Here is a 21117-nt window from a genome sequence, read left to right on the forward strand (position 1 = left end):
GGATGATGTCTGGCGAGGGCTCCGAACGGGGAAGCATCCCACCCCTCGTTTTACACTGCTTCGGCTTGGTGTTTACGTTGCCGAAGCCTGGTGCGTCACGAATACTGTGCGAATCCTGGAATGAGAGATTGTCAACTTCACCCACTCACGGTGATGTATCGATGGCACTACCACGACCTAGATGCAGGATACCTGACCTACTATCAGCCAGCATGATGATGGTTAAACCTTCATCTGCATGAACGTGGCTGACATAGCTAGTGGCTTCATGCCGGATACATTGTCTGAGTCTGGGGGATCCCTGCCATGAGAAAGTATATTTCTGGCGCTTCGTTTGGCCTCCATGCCCAAGACAGAATGCATCTCCCCATGTGACACAAGCCCCTTCCCTCTATATTGTCATGCATGATCATCGCGATAAAAGCATATGGCAAGATGTGTAAGTTGGAGATGGTCGCTCAGGACAACTCATCATCTCGGTAACCCGCAACTCTGAAGTGCCGTCGCCCCACACGCGACCGATCCATGTGCCTCGGCTACAAAGGCTGTTCCTGAGAGTGGCAATGTTGGCGCCATGTCAGCTTGATCTCAACTTAACTTGTCCAACTTGTCCAAGAATTGCAAGAGTTGTATGTTCTGCACCTTGAAATATTGCCCGGTTCGTTTGATAGGCTGCGTTACTCGGGGCCTTCTGCAGCACATCCTAGTTCTCCTCTATTGCTCGGCTACGTTTACAGAGACGGCTAAAACGCACAGCCGACTTAAGCCACACCGAAGCAAAGAGCAGATCATGTCTTATGGAAATGTCGACGGCGCAAAGCCCGCGGATTCGCTAGGATTTATGCAACGACTGAGCCCGTCAGTAACGTACTTGGAGCCGACAACAAGCACAATAGCTTCTGCGAACACCAATGCACGAGCAGATCCGGAACTCATTTTGTTGTCGACATGGATGGGAGCGAGGGAGAATCACATCGCGAAGTACGTCCAGGAATACCGTGTCATTTTCCCGAATTCGCGTATTCTCGTCGCCCAATGTCCATTTACGCATGTTGTACTGCCATTCTTGGCATGGACGCAGATCCGCCCAGCGGTGCCTATCTTGAAAGAAGTCGTCGAGTCCGAAACTAGGCAACGCATCAAGGACGACGTTAGCAGCGTCTTGACTGGAAGATCTACAACACCGCGAGTGCTTATTCATGCCTTTTCCAATGGCGGCATCAGCACAACCTTGTTCCTCTACAACGCTCTCAAGCGCTCACTCGGAGGCAGGTTCATTCTGCCGCAACACGTCTTCATCTTTGATTCCTGCCCTGGAACATTCAAGTGGCGCAACACGGCCAGAGCCATCATGAAGATCTTACCACGCTGGACTTCACCGGTCGTGCACGCTATGCTCTTCTCCATCTGGCTCTTTTATCGCGTCGTACCAGTGCTGCAGCCTCGACAAAACGTCAATTCGCGAACGATACGAAATCCTCGATTCCAAGAGTTCGAACTCCGTCGTACCTACCTGTACGGTACCGACGATCAAATGATTCCGCCCAGCGATGTCGAATACGAAGCAGGATTGGCAGCGGAAGCCGGATTCAATGTACGCCTGGAGCGCTTCGACGGCGCCACGCACGTTGCCATCCCCATGTCACACCCTGAGTCATACTGGCGTGTCGTGAGAGAATCCTGGTATGGAGAGGAGCCAGCAAGAAGTGTTGTCGTCGAGGGTCGCGACGGGAGCCTTGCCAATACTGGCGTCGAAATCAGCTCGGAGACGGTTACCAAGGAAATCAGTCTCGTAGACCATGAGAAGACGGTCTCTGAAGAAGCCAGTATCTTGGTGGAAGATATCAAGAGCGATGGAAATGAAGCCCTCAAGGCTGTGGAAAAAGCAGCTCAGGAACCCTCAAACAGTGCACAGTACGTGGCAGAGACTGTCGCGGCCAAGTGTGACGATATCAAGAAGCAGTCTCAGATTGTTGCTGAAAAGGCGCAGTCCAAGGCTGAAATTTTGGAGGCTGACATCCCCACCACGATTGAACAAGGCGAGACCATGGTGAAGCAGCTCAAGACAGAAGCAGCAGGCTCCGTCCAAGGAGTAGAGATCAAGGCCAACAGAAGAAGCCTTGACAAGGAATCTGACTCCATCGTCGAGGATATCAGAACTTCCGCCGCTCATAGGACCAAACAAGCAGAGAAGACAGCGAAAAGGGTCGAGAAGGAAGCCGCCGCGTCTGCCAAACCCTTGGAGAAGAAGTTGGCCAGTGACGGCATGGGCAAACATGCCGAGCGTTCCATGACGCCAGACACCAGTACAGCGCTTCAGGCTGCCCTTGCCGCGGCGGCCTCATCGAGCCCAGAGGCGGCAAAGGCGGCAAGCCCCAAGACTCTCGCCCACAGCCGTAGCACCAGTAACGGCAGCCGCAGTGGTTTGCAGGAGCTTGCGGCGCGGTCCGGCAGCAAGGTGGACAACAGCAAGGCCAAACCGTCCGAGGCCAAGGTCTCGCAGGCGGAGCTGATCAAGGTAGAAGAGCCTGCTGCGGTGGTTGCGCAGCCAGCTGAACAGAAGCCGGCGGAGCCAAAGGCCGAGCAAAAGGTACAAGTTGAGCAGCCCAAGCCGGAACAGCCCAAGCCGGCCAGCAGCAGCAAGGCCAAGAAGACCAAGAAGAATGGCAAAAAGTAAAGAAGATGCTGGTTGTATATACTCGGGCATTGTATTACATTGTAGACAAGGGCACACACGCACAGGGGTTGCGGGAAGGAACGGCCGGGTCACAGATATATTTATGAGAGGGATCCATAACTAGAACTAGGTACTTATGGGGGGGTTGATGTACAATAGTGGCACCGGGCCATGTATCCTGAATACTGAATACACTGAATATACTGACAGTATTGACACCGAAACATTTCAACCGCGTCTGTGAGAGACGCGCAGCTTATCGTGCCGAATGTTGGAATTGGCAGCCAAATCCAGCACAACTGGCATCAACAAAAATAATAAAATAATAGAGGACACAGAAGAGTCATAATATATGTGACTGCATAGTTAGAAGTAGTGTTTCCCTATACCGTAACACACGCGTGCTAGATAGAATATCAAACTGTCTTCTAAAAAGTCACAATCCCAAGAACTGATGGAAGATCAGCTGAGTGGCAGTTTTTGCCCCATTAGAAATGCCGTCAGGTAAAAAAATAAAACAGCCATGCTATCCAAAAGATGAAATAAGAAGACGTCCGATATGCTTCGCCTAGTTCGCAACCTAAATCAACAGAAAGCAAATCGGAAAGAGAAAGAAAAACACCAAACTCCGCCATGCCGTTCCTCATTGTGCACAGGCACGTCCAGGGGGGGGGCGAAATAAAAAGTCGTCATGTCCAAAAGCACGCATTACATACGCCAATGCTTGATTTTTTTCCAAAGGTATAGTCATCAAAGTCGTTTGAAAGAGCCAGGTTAGCGGCTCGGATTCCGCTCTCATACACACAGCTTAGCGAGCTTCGGGCTCAGATCTGTGTGGGTTTCTTGTATGTATATTCTGGGGGTCGTTGTGGGGAGAGTGAGGAGAGTCGTTATTTGGATGAGTTGGGTTCATGTTCGCTGCCTCTTTGAGGAACTTGATGAGGTATCTTGGGTGGCGCCTCGCTTGGTTTCTACCCTTTGAGGTGACTCGTAAAGGCCGACACCGCCGAGCCCCTCGTCTTCTTGGGAGCAGCGATCGCATTCCTGGTCGAACTTGTGCTGCTCAATGTTGACACCATTTGCGCAGTCACCCATACCGCCGTTATTTTTTGCTTCCAAGCAAGATAGGGCCTGGGAAAGTTCCTCCCAGGTGTTGGCCTCGCCACATTTGGTGCAAGTGCCAGCGAATACCACCATTCGACACATGATGGCGAGGTGTGAAAACCAGCAGAGATTATGTCGGGAGATGGCGGGTTTGATGGAGTTATATAGTGGGATGGCTGAGAGGCGCAGGACGCATGAGCCGGGATCGGTGTTGTAATATGCGAAAGGGCAGTCCTGTGCGACGGAGCCGAGAATCTCGTGGGCAGATTGCGAAATGTAGCTATGTCCTCAATGGCAGAATAGAGAAAGGGCAGACAATTGAGAAGTCTGGTTGAATGGGCAATGATGCAAGGAATATCACTAGCGAGTGATCAACAGGTCTCTGGTGAGTGCCGGCCGACGAGGTTCGGAGATGGCAAGCGTCGACGGAATGAAGTGCGGCGGGGAAGGCGGAGGGAAAGAGACGAGAGACGAGAGACGACGTATAAATGTTCCCAAACAAGAGCGGGCAGGTTCATGCGTGTTTCGAATGGAGGCGAGTGCGCAAGACAAGGGCGACTAGAGGAGTTGGCAGGATGGAGGATGGAATCTCGTTGTGGTGCGGGAAGATGCCCAAAGCTGTGCTAAGGATTCGCTACGATAGTCGGTCGGTTGTCTGTCGCAGTGCCGCAGGAGTGCAGGCGCAGGGTTGATAAAAGGTGACCGGGGTCACACGAGCAAGGATGGGCAGGTAGCGATTCGAGGAGGGGGGTGACAATGGAGCGTGTCAATGCCGAATAGGAGACGATGGAAACTGGAGGAGAAATCAATGTGACGGGAGGAGTTGATGAAGATGCGAGGTAGAGGAGCGAGCATTGACCAAGGTAGGACGGCAAAGACGGGCAAGAATGAGCAGAGAGGGCGTGGCGATGCATGGCAGGAAGGGGGGGGGGTGGAGGGAGCCAGGCGAGGATACTTTCAGGGGGTTCGTCACTGAAATCTTTGGGTGAAGCACCTGTACGAAGTAATTCCAGGGCATGTAGGTATGTCGTCAACGGCGCTAACACACGGCAGGATAAACTCTCTGGCCTTGCTCATTTGCGCATCCGAGTGCTGCAATCCTTCTGGGCCTCCTCGTCTCCCGCCCGGGTCCACTGATCCAGCGAGACCATTGGGGTCCACTGAAGTCCAGCGAGACCATTGGGGTCCACTGAAGTCCAGCGAGACCACTGGAGTCCACCAAGCCTAATGCCCAAAGCTGCTGTAAAAAAATCAATTTTCGCTGCAGGTACTCCTTCCCAGTACACATGCTTGCGATACATGCCCTGGTCTACTTGCATCCTCCCAATCAACGTGTACACTCCTCTCATCACCATCATCATCTTCTCCTCGTCCTTCTCCACGTTTCGCCTGTTGTCATCTGCCACCGCTGGCCCCCAGCCGCCCGCCTCTCAAACACTCGAACCACTCACTACTCGGTGCTTCGTGTTTCTTGTATCCCTCTGCTCATCACCTCGCTCGGCTGCTCGCATTTCCGCTTGCATGGTCCTGCAACAACCCCCGTTTGTGTCGTGCCTCATCAAACCGTAGGCGCCGTGCCGACAGCGTCTCTTTACAGCCCACGCCGCCAACCGTTGAAGATAGTAACTACTGCCGGGGAAAGACTCCTAACAACTACTGCTGCTCCGCTGCTAATGTTGACGTGGCACACTAGGCTTGCCTCACTGCCGTGCGATGGCCCGCCTTCACGGGAGACAGATATCGACGGGCAAATGGCGCATCTGTCTTTGCAAGAGGGGAAACTGGCATTAATCACGCAGTTCATGAATCCGAAACCGATATCTTCATTAGCAAACGCATCTCCATTGCCATCTTACGTGCAGGTTCAATACACCTCACCCTGGCCGGCTGTTGCACATATTCCCACAAACGGCTCGTTCCCCGCCCTTCCCTCGACCGTCCTTGTCACTGAACGTGGCGACCTCTGGCCGTTGAGGTTTGGCCCTCTATTATAACTATGGCTATCTTGCACCTGCAGCTCAGTTTCTAACTCGCGATGTGTGCTTCCTCGCTCGACTGCTCACTAACAAGCTGACCCGCCCTGGAACGTCCGCCACCAAGCCCGCCCTCGTTGGCTGCTGGAAATATCCACCACTTTGTCCTCCACTCCTTCGCCATTCTGCAAGGGTGTCAAGCAGCCTGCTGCTATTGACAGTACTCGGGACGAAAATCTGCTCCTTTTCCTGCTGTCACCCGCCTGTGTGCTGCTGTACATGGCGTACCGCCGTTCGTTCGCCTGCTGACTCTGCGCCGCAGCCTCGGTGACACAAGGACCCCCGTAATACCCGCCGCTGTATCAACTGTTGGTACATAACACAACAACTACAGTTCTTAACCAGTCTACAAAGCTGCTCTGATACCCATATAAGAGGCCGAACAATCAGCCCATTCTTCAACGTCGAGGCTGCGTATCTTGTGCAGCAATCTTCTGCCGTGATGAGACATGCAGTTGATCGGTCGTGGAGAAAAGAGACGAGAGGGGTGCGCGCCACCTCGCAACTGATTTACCCACGCTATCCATGCACATATTTTTCTACTTGCTGCAAGTCAACAGGATATGACTAGAGGCTAGAGGTCAAAACAATGCGCCAGTAGTCGAGTGCTGGGGAGAGTTCTCTTTGTCTCTGCTTCAGTGCTCCCTCTGCTTCTTCCTTGCGCCCACATGGCGTTCATGTCTCAGGCGCCAGAGTCCAGAAGCGAAGACGGCGGCGGGAAGTTCCGTGCCCCTCTTTCGTTCTTTCGTTGGGCGTGATTCTCACGTTGGTCCTGTCAATCAATCCTTTGTCGCCATTACCAGTAATTATAAATAGCAGAGATTTTCTCTATTTTTACACCGGAATCCTCCGACGGCCGATGATCCGGTACACCGTTGTTCCTTGGCGCTCGTATCAATCGGGCGGCCGACGGGAACATGGCCAACACAAGCGGCAAAACCTACGACGATGGCTTATGTGAGTTGCTGCAACGTACGGAGTACATGAACTGGCGAGCCACCGCCTACCTACCTGCCTGCCAAGCTCGAACTGCCTACCTAGATGCGCCACCCACTGCCTGCAAAAGGTTCGCCTTGCGTCGGTCATGGAGTACCGCGGATTCGTTGCCGGAATTTTCATCATGCCTCATAGGCCGCCACAGCCAGAATAAGATACGTCGCATGCGTTTATGCAAGAGGCCGCAGAAGCCGGCGCGCTGCACCCTGGTGGATTTGCGAATGGTCGGCTTCATCAAGCTTCCAATCAGCGCCGCCCTTACGTTGACATTTGGACGAAATGCTACTTTTCTGAATGCAGGGAGCACAAGCGTTGCAACAGTGGCCATGGCTGTGACTGCTTGAGTTCCTTTCGGTCTTTCAGTCGTCTAGTTATGGTGGACGGATTACGGATTACTCAACTGCACTCAACGTGAATAAACGAGACGCCAGCCCCCACAGTTTGTCCTTGCCGCCTGGGCACACAAATACAAGCAGTCATGTCTTTCTCTCTAATTATGTGTCAGTTTTTTTTTTCCCTGTCCCTCAGACCCTGCCCCATAGTAACTACATGTCGTGCTGCCAGCAACGGCGATGGTACATGCGCATTGCCGCTTCTGCATAACGCGACCTGTCATTATTGAGGGCACGGTGGCGGCAAAGCCCCTCGGCGAGACATACATTTTGAAGTTGCCTTCTCCGGCAAGAAACCCCAGCGGCTTTCGCAGCTTGTTGAAACCTGTGCTAGTAGCACGGCATGACTCCTGGTAATACAGGCTTGTCCCGTGTTACCCAAAGGTTTTCGCCCCCTTTGTAGATCGGGGCTATTCTACATACTCCCTCCGAGCACCGTTGGCTTCAGGTCTACGATGCGCGGGCTGCTCTGTTCCGAGTCCAAGACATGTGTGCGATGCACACCAACAAATGATGTACGACGCACGGCCGGTTGGTCGAATTACGAGGCAACAAAAAGGCCAGTACATACTATTCTCCTGGTGGGAGAAAAGTGAGCGCATGATGGTGGGAATAAGCTGCCAGAGTGCCAGAGGACCGATTCGGCCGGTGAAGGCGTCTCGGCCAAGATCTAACGGCGCTTCAAACATGTCAACTGACTGAGAGTCGCGGCGGGCAATTGGCAGGTGGCTGAAGGAGGCGCCTCACTTAGCCTTCCGAGGAACACACTTGTTAACTCACTAGTGCTGTGTAGCCTCGGAATGACACTGCTCGGAACTACCTACACTGCGTGCAATAGACGACGGCATTGCAGCATAACTACACGTCTTTCAAAGGCTCCAGCACAGTACAATCCTGAGCGGCAGATAGCTACAGCCAGGCGTCGTCCGTTCTCGTTGTGAGTAGAGTGGGCAATGCTCTGCGACGGGAACAAAACAATGGTCAAGAACAAGCCCCCTTTGACGAGTTGCGGGACTTGTCCGAGTTCAAGATGGGGCGCATGACGAAGCTATCAAGAGCAAAAGGCTACTTTCAAGCGCAACGCCCTCGGCTACCGCACAACACAGCACAGCACAGCACAGCAGTCTCCAAGAATCAGGTGTCGGCTTCAACGCGAAGGCTCTAGCCAGTGCCAGTCAAAGGATATCCGGGATGGGATGACGCGAGCCTTGTTCGCAGTGTGCGATTCGCGATGGGCATATTAAGGTTCTGCGGTGCAGGAGGAGGGTGGGAAGAGGAGGATGGGAAATGGTCCGAGTTTGAAGAAACGCCCGACTGAGCAGTGAGAATCCGAGGCACATGTGCAGACTGACAGCCTTGTATTTATTACTATCGAGTGCTTTTATTAAGATGGGCAAAATTGGGCATTGTCGTAGCGAGGGCGGGGGAGGAGCGTTATGACAACAGATATAGAGTTGCTCGGGGCATGATGCCCTTTGACGTTGATTAGGTACCTATAGTTAGCAGGACAGGCAAAGACCTTGCAGCTCGCCTAATAACTAACCTTCAACTACCGAGTGTCGAAACATTCATGCAACGCTGTCCCTGGTTTTTTTTTTAACCCTCGCAAAAGCTTCTTTGCCGCCGCCAAAGGAGTTGCCTCCTATGAACAGATATGACCAGGGACGTGCCCTCTGCCTGACCTTGATGCGTTTTTTCAGCAGAGCGAACAGAAAAGTCGTCCCATGTCTGTCTGCCAAACAGGTGATTTCTGAAGGAGTGGGGAGCAAAGACACAAGTAAGTCTCTAATATAATTTAATCAATTTCGTATGATGGAATCTTCTACGCGACATTCCAATCCGCATCCCCGCCCGCTGATCAACAGTGGAACAACGTGTTTGCTGCCAAGCCCTCCCTCCAACGGCTTTTTCCTCTTGTTGCTTTTTGCCCATTGTGTGTTTCGGAGGTGGGGGAGGGGGCCGCGGCGGGGGGGGTGTATCAAACGTAAATAAATGACAAAGCGGACATAAACTACTACTAATAGTTATCAGTGCAGGTACAATGCCAACCTTTTCTGTAGTTATTATTATGCTGGCAAACTGCAGCTCATTTGGAAGGCCTTTTTTTTTTGCCTCCCTGTCACGTCATAGGGTCATGCGAACGGCGGCCGATGACGGACTTCTTGTAGGCTCGGCGTTGGCCATGTCCTCTACGCTCTACCAACGAAAAAAAAAAGGAAGAAAAAAAAGGAAGTAGACTTTAAGCGTACATCCTTTGTCAGTGACGAGCCAAGGAGTAGTTATCCCAGCTTTACACGTTCAAGTCGCATCATGCACTGGTCACGGCACTGGGGCAAAGCAGGGTTCCGGGGTTCGGCGCAAAGGAAGTCGGGAGGTTTTCTAATGCGGGGAGGGCGGTCAGGCGTGGACAGAACTTGATCGTATATTCCTGCCTGGCTTCTTCTTCCTCGTTTTCTTCCTCCTCTTCTTCTTCTTCTCACGTCCTTCTAACTGTCTTGAATAAAGTAAAACAATACATCAATACATTCCCCATTCTTCCAACTTTCCTGCATGTATATCCCTTGGACATGGACACCAAAATTGTATTCGTCATTTTTTTCTTTTCCCTCCCATCCGACCAACAGCAGCATTACAATGCAAAAAAAGACAAGTCGCAACGAGTCCAAAAACAAAGGCATGAGAATAGTAGACAAGGGGACAAACCCCCCAGAGCCGGCGGTCGGAGAACGCTCCCACCTTTTGCAAGCGTGTCCCAATAGAGAGACGCGGCAACTCAACGCTGTCGCATAGGCTCACGGCACCAACGAAAAACGTATTCCATAGAAACGCGGTATATCAACTGGTTCCAGTGTACTGTCACGATTCCTAGATGCAAGTTGGCCTAAAGGGTACGAGCAAAGAACACTGGAACAGGGATCCCAATCCGGACAGGCAGAGTAGGCATTCGACGAGGGGGCATCCAAAAGAGTCGGCATCGGGCAAAGCAGATCAAGGCAACAACGCTTGCACATTCAAGTACAGCATCCCATGGACTGGAGCAAGCACGCCGGCTCCGGCACGTAAAAAAAAAACATACACACAGAAACCAGGTGCAGCAGCACGCGACACGACCGCTGGTAACAAAATGGTATGCATAAATGGAAGAAACGGCCAGGTACAGCATCCAGATATCAAAAGAGGACTTCCGCGGTCCTAGCAAAATGGAATGGTATCAAAAACGGTCCGGGGGTGGTGGTTCAAGGAAGAGTCCAGTCCTGGGCGGGATATCATTTTCACAAAATAGCCCAGGTGTAGGCGCACGCGTTCAAATCATATACAGGCGGTTCAACAAAAAGAAAAGGGCTTCACAAGGAACGCTCATTTCGGCGGCGCTCCGGCCGGCGGGGTGCCATCTCCTCCGCCTTGTTGCTGTTGCTGGTACATCAATGACTGATACCAAAGGTTCACGTAGTTTTGATAACCACCGTCTGCAAATTCTTTCGTTAGTACATCATGTCGAGCTGGAAACGGCAAGGAAACCACGTACACTGTGCGTATGGATCTGCGGCATCACCTGAAGCGCCTTGCTGCGGTGCGTTAGTAGTTGACGCCTGCGCGTAGTTGTTTCCGCCTCGGTCACCCTGTCCGCGCTCGTGATGACCACCGCGGCCTCCGACGTCGTGGCCACCGCGACCCCCGCCGTCATGGCGATCACGGCCGCCTCTGCCGCCACCTCCTGCGTTCTTCTGCTTCTATCGATTTGTCAGCAAACTACTTCCATGACAACACGCAGCAGATGCTGGACACTTACCATTGCTTCCACCTTTTCGTCAATCAGCTGTTTTGCGCGCTCAATGCTCGCGGGTGCGCCAACCAGCGAAATCTCGCGCTGCACTTCGCCCGGTCCAGACGACTGCGCCACATTGATCTTGCATTCGGCCTGGGACTGGATCTCGCGAATAGTTTCGCCTCCCTTGCCGATAATCATACCGACCGCGTCAGACGGGACATAGATGGCATCAGTGACCTTGCCGGGTCCGTCGTAGGGATTGCTGTGCTGGTTGTGGTCACGAGACTGGCCACCTCCGCCGCCGCCGCCGCCGCGCGGCATAGGAGGAGGCTTGGGACCGCCGGGAGGACCACCTTGTGCGTCAGCACGGCTATCACTATCGACGATTTCAAGGATGAAGTCTTTGGCACGGGCGGTGGCCACCGGGGTACCAATCAAATTGACAGGTCGCAGACCATTAACGCTCTTAGACTCGTGTACGATGTTGATATGACAGCCTGACCGCTCCTGGAGGTCGCGAATCGTCTCACCGCCGCGGCCAATAATGAGGCCGACAGTGCGGTCAGGAACCATGATTTGCATGTGGTCCTCGCCATCACGCAGTACGGTAGCGGCGCCTTGCACGGTGGGTTTTTCTTCAGCACGGTTCAGCGCGCCCATACCGCTATCCTCGATAATGCGGTTGATGGCGTCCTTGACCTCGCTGCGGCGCGGAGCAGGACCAGTGATTCTGCACTGGCGGAAAGGACCACCATCGGTAGGAGAAAGGAATTGTACACGGCAGCTTGATTCACTTTCAATTCTACGCAGATTCTCACCATTGCGACCAATGATGAGACCGACGAGGCTCGATTCAATCTGTATAGTCTCCGAGTTCTCGTCGCCACCTCCTCCAGAGCGGAGCGGCGATCGGTCGCGACCTCTGCCACTACGAGGAGAATGTCTCTCGCGCGGAGGGGACCAGGAACGTTCTCGGCCATATTCGCGGCCGTGACCACCCCGGCGATCGTTTTGATGATCACGCTGAGGAGACCGTGATCGGGGGCGTCCGTATGGCTGGTCCGCGTCTCTGGATTCGGCGCCATACACGAGGGGCTGGTCATAGGAGGCAACTCCTTTGGCGGCGGCAAAGGCACGGGCTTTGGAGAGCACGTCATCAAAACTCACGGTACCCGAGTTCACTGGGCGGATGGCGCTCAAATCGACGCTGCCAGAGGCCGCAGGCGCGGGCATGCCCTGCTGAGCAGGTGCGCCATAGCCAGCCTGAGCTGCACCTGGAGGAGGAGCGTACGATTGGCCTGGAGCGGCTGAGGGCGTCTGTGTAGGGGTCGCGCCGGCGGGTCGTTGAGAGGCTGGAACAAGAGAAAAGAAATCACAGTCAGCATGAGGACGGGCACTTGGGCGCATAGATAGTTTCTCACCAAGAGCCGCGAGGATACTCTGAATGTCAGGCTGGGGCTCGGCCATTATTGCGGTGCGAATATGAGGCGTATCAAGCGATGCCAGAGGAAGAGAGGAGAGGGGTACGGTTGAGAAGAGTGTGGGCGGAGAAGAAGCGGCAAACTAGTAGTGGTACGACTGAAGCAGATGTCATGCAAGAGATCACACAGCGGTAGAGGACAAAGATTGGCCGCGAGCACTGGGCACCTTAGGTTATACAGCGAACGGCGAACGGACGGAGAAAAAAGGTTGGAGCTCGCGATAAGTTCTAGTCCTACACGTTCAAACAAAGGGAGTATTTTCGATTGCCAAACGCGACTTGACCAAAAACCAGCGCGGACTGGTGTGTACTAATCGTGCGCGGAGATGCGGCGAGGTCGTAAGATGCAAAGTAAGGAGGCTAATGCGACAGATGCAGCTCTGGCGATTCGAATAGTCGCCTCGCGATCGGGAGGGAGGTAGGAAGTCGTTGTGGGCGGCTAGAGAGGATGAAGTTGTGCAGGGCAAGTGAGGGCTGCGCTTGGGGCTGTTGTCGTGGGGTGGGTGAGATGGGTTTTTTTTCATGTAGAAATCGGCAATGTGACTGCTTTCGGAAAAACAATTTGCCGGCAGTGGTTCATCGTCCGGAAGACTGGGTACTTGCATATGTACACTTTTGCGGAATAGTCGCATAAATGGTACATGACTTTGTTCTCCAATGACTGAAGTCTTTGTTCTACCCTCCATACAGCGATTGACAATATCCCGCTTAGTTCCAAGTTGATTTCAAAGTAGTAGTTACTCTCTTTGTCTTTTTTCTTTTCTTGGAAAAAAATCTGTCAATATGTTTCGAAAAGGGAAACCCCCTCCTCAGCCTTCATTCAAAACAAATGCTAGCCGTTGCGCGCAGGTGAATCACATTGAATATCAGCTTACTGACGACCCTGCGAAAAGACGAAACACACTTTGCACATCTATTTTACCCCAATATTTTAGTAGCCATATACCTAGGTATCAGAGGCCACTTTCAGCTGCTGCTCCTGTACCCAGTGCCATTCCATACACCATCTCACAGCTAGATTTGCCGTCTTAGCAGCACCAGCGCCTCTCGTTGTCTCTGAGCCAATCACTCCGCCATGCGGGTTCACTATGACCGTTGACTTGGAAGAGACAATTGTCGCATAAAGGAGCTTTACTCCTTCTTGATATAAATCTGCAGATGTTTTGTCTGGTCTCTCCCTTCTATAATATCGCACAGAGCACTGCCTCGATAAGAGAGCTTATCTTATCTATACTAATAATAAGTATAGATAAGTAATAACCTTAAGTATCCTAAGATATAGTATTATCTTATAACTTAAATTATATAGCCTAAAGCTAAGAAATAAAATATATAAATTAACTAGTTATCCCTTATAGTTTTATTTAATATAAGGCTAATTTTCTTTATTATCTTTACTTTCTATTATTCTTTTATAAGCTATATTAATTATATTATTATTTTATATAATTATATTATTATTATTATTATATTACCTTAATTAGACTAGCTAATCTATCTAATACCTTTATAGCTTATAAGATAGGGAAAAAACTAGAGTACCTAGAGGAAAAACCCTAGCTCTAGTATAGGTTTAATATAATCCTAGAGTAATTCCTAATAGGGAGTAATATACTCCTTATCTTAGTAAAAAATAATAATAATAGGTATAAATATATAAAACTTAGTAGGCTAATAGACCTACCTATCCCCTACTTAACCCCTTTAACCTCCTCTCCTTATAGCCCTATCCTAGCCTAGGCTAGGTACTATATATAGTTAAGGTCCTTTCTAAATCTTAATCCCTAGATACTTTAAAGTATAAATAAGTATAGTAATAACTATAAAGGCTATAATATCTACCTTTATTATTCTTTTTTTTAGCTTCTATAGTCTATTTTCTATATTATTTATACTAAATAGGTAAAAACCTTACCCTTTATAAGGCCTTATTTATATTAAGACTAGTTAAGATAGCTTTATTACTTTTTTACTTTTATATACTTTTATACTTATTTTTATTTCTTACTTTATAATTACTTTATTTATATCCTTATACCCCTTTAAAGCCCCTAGATTAATATTAGCCTTTATATAATCTACTATATTTACTATACTAGGTAAGGAAGGAGTTATAATTATATATATTTAATTATTATTATTTTTAGCTTACTACCTAGCTAGTTAGCCTATTTACTATAATATTTAAAAAGCCTTAAATTTCTTAATTTTTACTCTTTTCCTTTCTTTCTTAATAATATATAATTATATATCTTCCTTACCTTTAATATATATACTATACCTTACTATTACCTTTACCCCTATTTAAGCTAAGCCTTTCCTACTCTAACTACTAAACTATATTAACTCTCCTCTTTATTAGTTTCTTATTACTATTATTATTATATTTATATACTCCCTTCCTTCTTATCTTTATATACCTTTTTAAATTATACTTAGGCTACCTTTAGCCTTATTTTAATATTATTAATACTTCTTAGAAAAATAAAATTTTTTAATTATTACTATTATTACTATTATAATAAGTTATCTTATCCTTAGTATATACCTAGTCTTATCTTATTTTTAACCTTATTAGTTTAATATTATTATTATTACTATTAATAATATAAGTAACTTTTACCTATCTATTATCTACCTCTATTTTAGTATTAATCTAGCTAACTACCCTTTTTACCCCCTTATTACCTTACTAAGTACTTATACTAGGTTATTATTATAAGTAAGCTAGTACTAATCCTTTATAGCTAGTATCTTAAGTATATAGGTAATATTAATACTATTATTTACTTTAAGTAGGCTAGTAAGTATCCTAGTATTATACTAAGAAGGCTTTTATCTTAATCTAGTTCTAAATCTTAATATATTTATATATACTAAATATATAAAAAATAATAAAGTTTATATACTAGTAAATCTCTTTAATTCTAATCTAAAGCTTAATTAAGTTTAATCTTAATTAACTTATTAATAGCTTATTAATAGTATTAAGCTTATAGCTATTACTATTTAAAATTAACTCTTAACTTATATTAAGGATAGTCTAACTTTAAGCTTAAGTAATATTAAGTTTAGTTATTTAATAGTAGCTATTTATTATACTTATAACTAAGCTAATAGTATAAATACTAAAGGTAATACCTACTATATTTAAAGTATAACTAATCTAGCCTAGATTATAGTTATACTAACCCTTACTAGTTATAACCTAGCCTTAGCTATAACTATTTATACTAATACTAAGGTACTAGTATACCTAGACTAGGCTAAGGCTAAAGTAGCTTACTAGCTAGCTTAGTAGTAATATACCTTAGTTAGCCTACTCTAGGTTATTATAGCTACCTTAAAGGCCTAGGGGGTAACTATACCTAAGCCTAGGCTAGATAAGGGCTTAGACTTAACTACCTTAACTAAGGGGGAGGAGGGTAAGAAGGAGAAGAAGGAGTAAAAGAAAGAGAAGGTAAGGAAGGGTAGTACTAAGCCTAGCCTAGGCTATACCTATTTAAAATTATTTTTAGTTTTCTATATATTTTTTTAGCTTATTAAAAGTAATAAAGTTAAAATAGTATTAAGCTTAGCTTAGGCTATACTTATTTTTTTAAATCTTTTATTTTATACTTAGGAAAAGGGGTAAAGTTAGGTTAATACTAGGTTTAGGCTATACTAAGGTAAGAGTAAGCTAATAGCCTAATTTACTAAATTTTAAAATTAAAAGTTAATTACTTTTTATACCTATACTAAATTAATATTAATATATACTTAGTCTATTCTTATCTTACTATATACCTATATTATTATTATACTATACCTAACCTAACCTTAGTTTAGTATTAACCTAGATAAGGTTTAGATATATATTAGTTAACCTTATAAGTATAACTATTTAGTAATAGTTATTAAATCCCTTAGGTAGTTTAATATTAATAGTATATTTTACCTATTTTAAAGTTACCCTTTTAATAGCTTAGGCCTAGTTTAGTATATAGTATAACTTAATAGGATATAATAAATATCTTCTAGCCTTTCCTTATAATAGTATAGGCTTAACTTATAATTAGGAATATATTATTTATAAAAAAAAGTATTAAGCCTAATCTTCTTTATATATATTTATATAATAATAGAACTAATATACTTAAGTATAAATAGGAATAAAACTATCTAGGTAAGGTATTAGAGCTATAATAGCTTATAAGTAAGGTAGATTATAACCTATTTAGTATAGTATTATTTAGCTAACTTATTTACTTCTTACCTTATTATTAATCTATCTTATAACTATTTATTAAGTATTTTTTAGTCTTACTCTAAGGCCCTCTTAGACTTACTTAGGAGGCTTTTATATAGGTTAGCTAATAGTAGTCTTATTTATTATTATAGTTATTACTACCTATATTATTACTATTACCTTAGCCTCTTTACTACTATTAAGATTACTTTAATTACCTAGGTAGATATATACTAGAGCTAGGCTACTACCTTACTTACCTCCTACCTTATTAGTATTTAGCACTTTTTAGTTATTAAGTAAAGGTTAATTAGAAGGACCTTTAAAGCTTCTTTAATATAGTAAGTTAAGGTAGCTTTAAATACCCTTATAACTAGTTATAAGTATTATACTTAGAGGTTATATAGGGTTTAGGCTAGGCCTACTACCTTATCCTTCCCTAGTATATACTAACTAGCTAGACTAAATATTATAATAAGCCTAATACCTTAGAAGTATAGTTTTTATATATTTTTAACCTTAGGCCCCTAGGCTTTCTTAATAGTTATACTTAAAGCTTAGGCTACTTTTACTACTTAATTCTTAACTACTTAGAGTTATTTTTTTTACCTTAGGCTTAATATTAGCTAGACTTTAAGGAGTTAGGTTTTCTATTTTAAGTAAACTAATATATTATTAAGCTAGATTAGGCCTAGGTCTAGGCCTTAGCTATACTAAAAGTATATAAGACTAAACTTTAATATAGAGAATTATAAGTTATTAATCTTTAACTACTCCCTATATATTTTCTATCTTTATTCTAGCTATAAGATTACTATATTTATATTTAGTTTAATACTAAGTAGGTTAATATTATTTATAAACCTAACTATTATTAGGCCTAGTACTATCTTAAAGGTAGTATATAGTAAGCTAGTAAAAAGAATAAAAAGAATTAATAAAAATAGTAATCCTTAAGGCACCCCTTAAAGAACTAACCTAGCCTATATTAAGCTACTATTAAGCCTTAATTAGGCTAACCTATTAGCTAAAAAGGACTATATTAGGCTTAGTACTTTAGCTAAAAAACCCTACTATTAGAATATCTAAATAAGGAGGTTATAATTAATATTATTAAAGGTACTAATAATATCTAGCTATAGTAATAATATAGTACTACCTTAGGCCTATATTAATCTAACTATTTCTAAAATTATAGTAATAGTAATCTTAGTTAACCTCTTTTACCTATTCCCTATCTAGCTATTAGGTAGGAGCTAGTTTAACTCTACTATAGTTATAATCCTATTTACTATAATCTTCTTAAGAAGTTTACTTATAGTATTAAGAAGGGTAATAGGTTATTATCCCCTAACTATATAAAGGTCCTTTAGTTATTTATCTAGCTTTTATAAGACTATAGTAATACTAGCCTTATACTAAGATAGAAAATAACTAGCTTTAAGTAAAGTATTATAAAGTAAAGCTAAGACTTAATAAAGTAGTAGTCTTAAGGCCTATAAAAACCTATAGGGAACCCTATCTAGCCTTAAGGTATTCTAGGTTATATACCCCCTAAGTATTATTATAACCTCCTCCTTAGTAATTAGCTTAAAGATCTTAATTATATCCTAGCTTACCCCTTATAGCTCTACCTTAAACCTAGGCTATTCTTAGTTAAGTAGTATAGTATCTAGAAAGAACTTCTAGCTAAGTATATTAGCTTTCTCTTCTTATATAATAGCTATCTTATTATCTAGTTTAGTTAAGACTAATATTATATTAAGGGTATATCTAGCTATATATCCTTTTACCTAGTAGAAATGCCTTTAGAGTCTAAATATATCCCCTAGGGAATCTAGGTACTCTCTTTAGCTCTATAGCCTAGCCTTATATAAGGTCTTTACCTAGGCTATCTTTACCTTAACTATATATCCTTAATCTACTAGTACTTTTATATACTATACTATTTACTATACCCTCTTTATTTTATTAATAGTATTTACTACTTTTTAATTCTACTATAATAATTACTATAACTAGGCTAAAGTTATAATAAAAATAGCTAGTTAGACTATATTTTAAATAGTTATTATTAACTATTTATATATTACTTTAATCTTAAAGGGGTTATAAAGTATTACTTTATTTAAAGGCTAAAACTAAGCTATTACCTTAGTAGTAGCTATATCCTTATTTATCTTTTTTTAATTTCTAATCTATAAGGGTTCTACTTCTTTATATATATTTAGTATTAATAGCTAGGGGATATAGTTAGACTTAGTTAGACTTTATAGTATAATACTATATTACCCTCTTAAGAAGGGAAAAGCTTAAAGTAAGTTAATTATATTTAAATATTTATCCTTTTTATATTATATACTTATCTTAAAAGGTATAACTAGCCTAGCCTTAAGCCTATCTATATACTTTATTATAGGTTTAATAGTATTAGACTCTTATTTATAGAAGTCCTATATTAAATAGTAAATATTAAAGTCTTTTACTATAGCTCTTAGTATAGGCTTACTTACTCTTACTCTAAGTAGGAGAGTAACTAGGTTTAACCTAGGTTTAGTATAGATATTTATAATAACTAGTAATAAAGAGAAGAATTAAATATAATAAGTATCTTTTAATAGAATAGTATTTTAAAGATCCTTTAGTAATCTTTTATATATATAAGTTATAATATAGCCTCCCCTTTAAAGCCTTTAGTATAATACTAAGGTTAGGGTAGGGGGGGGCTAGCCTAGTGCTACTTCTTAAAAGGCTAGAATATCTAGACTATTAAGAAGGTATAGGGCTACCTAGATATTATTATTATTTTTATAAATATTCTATAAAAGGATCTTTATTCTATTATCTAGGCTAGGCTAGTTTAAAAGTAGTTAGTATTAGGACTAGTGCTATTATTACTATTATTATAAGTTATCTAGTTAGGGTTTATAGTAGTAGGGGGGGGGGTAGTATACTACTACCCCTAGTTAGGAGAAACTATATTATATTTAACTATAATATATTTAGTCTCTTTACTAGGCTTTACCTAGCCTTAGGGGGTCTTCCTTATAGTTATAAGCTATTAATAACTTACTTAAGTAGTAAAGAGGCCTTTAGGCTTTAGGGCCTATACTTAGTTAGCTAATAGGTTTTAAACTAGGTAGGCTAGAGGTAATAAGCTTCCTAAGCCTAAATCTAGTACTTCTACTATATAAGGTAATCTTTAGATTATACTAAGTGCCTTTCTTTATAGTTAGTATATAATTCCTTTAATATATTAGTAGTAGTTAGGTATACCTCTATATTAGTATAGGCTTAGCCTATATACTAGCTATACCTATTTATCTTTACTATATAGAACTATATAATATATCTAAACCTATAGTATTTATAATACTAAGTAGCCTAAACTAATTCTATATAGAGTTTATACTTAAATACCTATAAATTAAAGTAAATACCTTATTAGTATAGTTAGTTAGTTATAGTTATATTATAAATACTAATAACTAATAATACCTTTATACTAGATTTAACCTAAAGGTAGTATATCTTAGCTATAACTATATTAGCCTTATTAAATACTATTAGTATAGTAATAAGGTTAGTAGTATTATTTAGTATTTTAGCTAAAGGTATACTTTTTACTACTATTAAGTATATATAGTAAGATAGCTATATTTTTAGCCTAAATATATTCTTAACCTAGTATATATTATTTATAAATACCTTTATATCTTAGTAGAATAAGAGTACTATATTTCTAAATAGGAGCTAGTAAGTAGTTACTATAGTATCCTCTTAAAGGGATTAGTTTACTACTATAACTACCTTTACTAGCTTTATAGCCTATACCTTAGCCTAGTAGTCTTTAGTACTAATAATTAGTTCCTTATTATACTAGGCTAGGACTAGCTTTACTTAGGTATCTTCTTAGGTTCCTTCTTATACTATATCTATATAGGTCCTTTTTAATATAAGGCCTAGCTATATAATTATCTCCTTTATAATATTCTAGATTACTTTAGTAGTTATAAGTAGTCCTAGCTTAAAGCTAGTATATACTTATAACTATTCTAGAAGGGTTTCTACTTAGGGCTTATTATCTTTATTTACTAAGAAGAGGAGCTTTTTTATAATAGTTAACTAGGTTTTAGGTTTCTTCTAGGTAGGTACTACCTTAGGTTTAGTTAGTTAAGTCTTATTAGTCTTAATATGTTTAGATATATCTTTAGTAGTCTTTTTACTATTACCTACTTTAACTATAGTATAGCTCTTATCTAGTATTATTTTTAAGCTAGGCCTAATATTATTTTACTTTTTACCTACTTTTTATTAATTTTATTAATATTATAGGCTTACTATAAGTATATACTAATTCTGGGTATATAATATTGTATATATATAATTATATTAATATTTTATAATTATAAGCTTATAAGATTTTAATTATATAAAA

At 43.0% G+C, this 21117-nt stretch overlaps 3 protein-coding genes across 3 annotated transcripts; 1 reads left to right on the plus strand and 2 right to left on the minus strand.

Annotated features, from left to right (window-relative positions):
- Positions 1–790: 790 nt before the first annotated feature.
- On the plus strand, positions 791–2677 carry CCM_06792 (uncharacterized protein; the record flags this gene model as incomplete). The annotated part of the gene is made up of 1 exon (XM_006671930.1): positions 791–2677. One exon carries the CDS (start codon positions 791–793, stop codon positions 2675–2677), a length of 1887 nt encoding a protein of 628 aa, XP_006671993.1.
- An 808-nt stretch (positions 2678–3485) lies between these two features.
- CCM_06793 (uncharacterized protein) lies at positions 3486–4799 on the minus strand (the record flags this gene model as incomplete). Its single annotated transcript, XM_006671931.1, has 3 exons — positions 3486–3611; positions 3653–4015; positions 4776–4799. The coding sequence occupies 3 exons, from the start codon at positions 4797–4799 to the stop codon at positions 3486–3488; spliced, it is 513 nt and encodes a 170-aa protein (XP_006671994.1).
- A 5760-nt stretch (positions 4800–10559) lies between these two features.
- Positions 10560–12975, minus strand: CCM_06794 (far upstream element-binding protein 2; the record flags this gene model as incomplete). Its single annotated transcript, XM_006671932.1, has 5 exons — positions 10560–10669; positions 10729–10933; positions 10993–12323; positions 12393–12534; positions 12700–12975. 5 exons carry the CDS (start codon positions 12973–12975, stop codon positions 10560–10562), a joined length of 2064 nt encoding a protein of 687 aa, XP_006671995.1.
- Between the last annotated feature and the right edge of the window lie 8142 nt (positions 12976–21117).

The sequence above is a fragment of the Cordyceps militaris genome, assembly GCF_000225605.1.
Source record: "Cordyceps militaris CM01 unplaced genomic scaffold CCM_S00005, whole genome shotgun sequence".
NCBI lineage: Eukaryota > Fungi > Ascomycota > Sordariomycetes > Hypocreales > Cordycipitaceae > Cordyceps > Cordyceps militaris.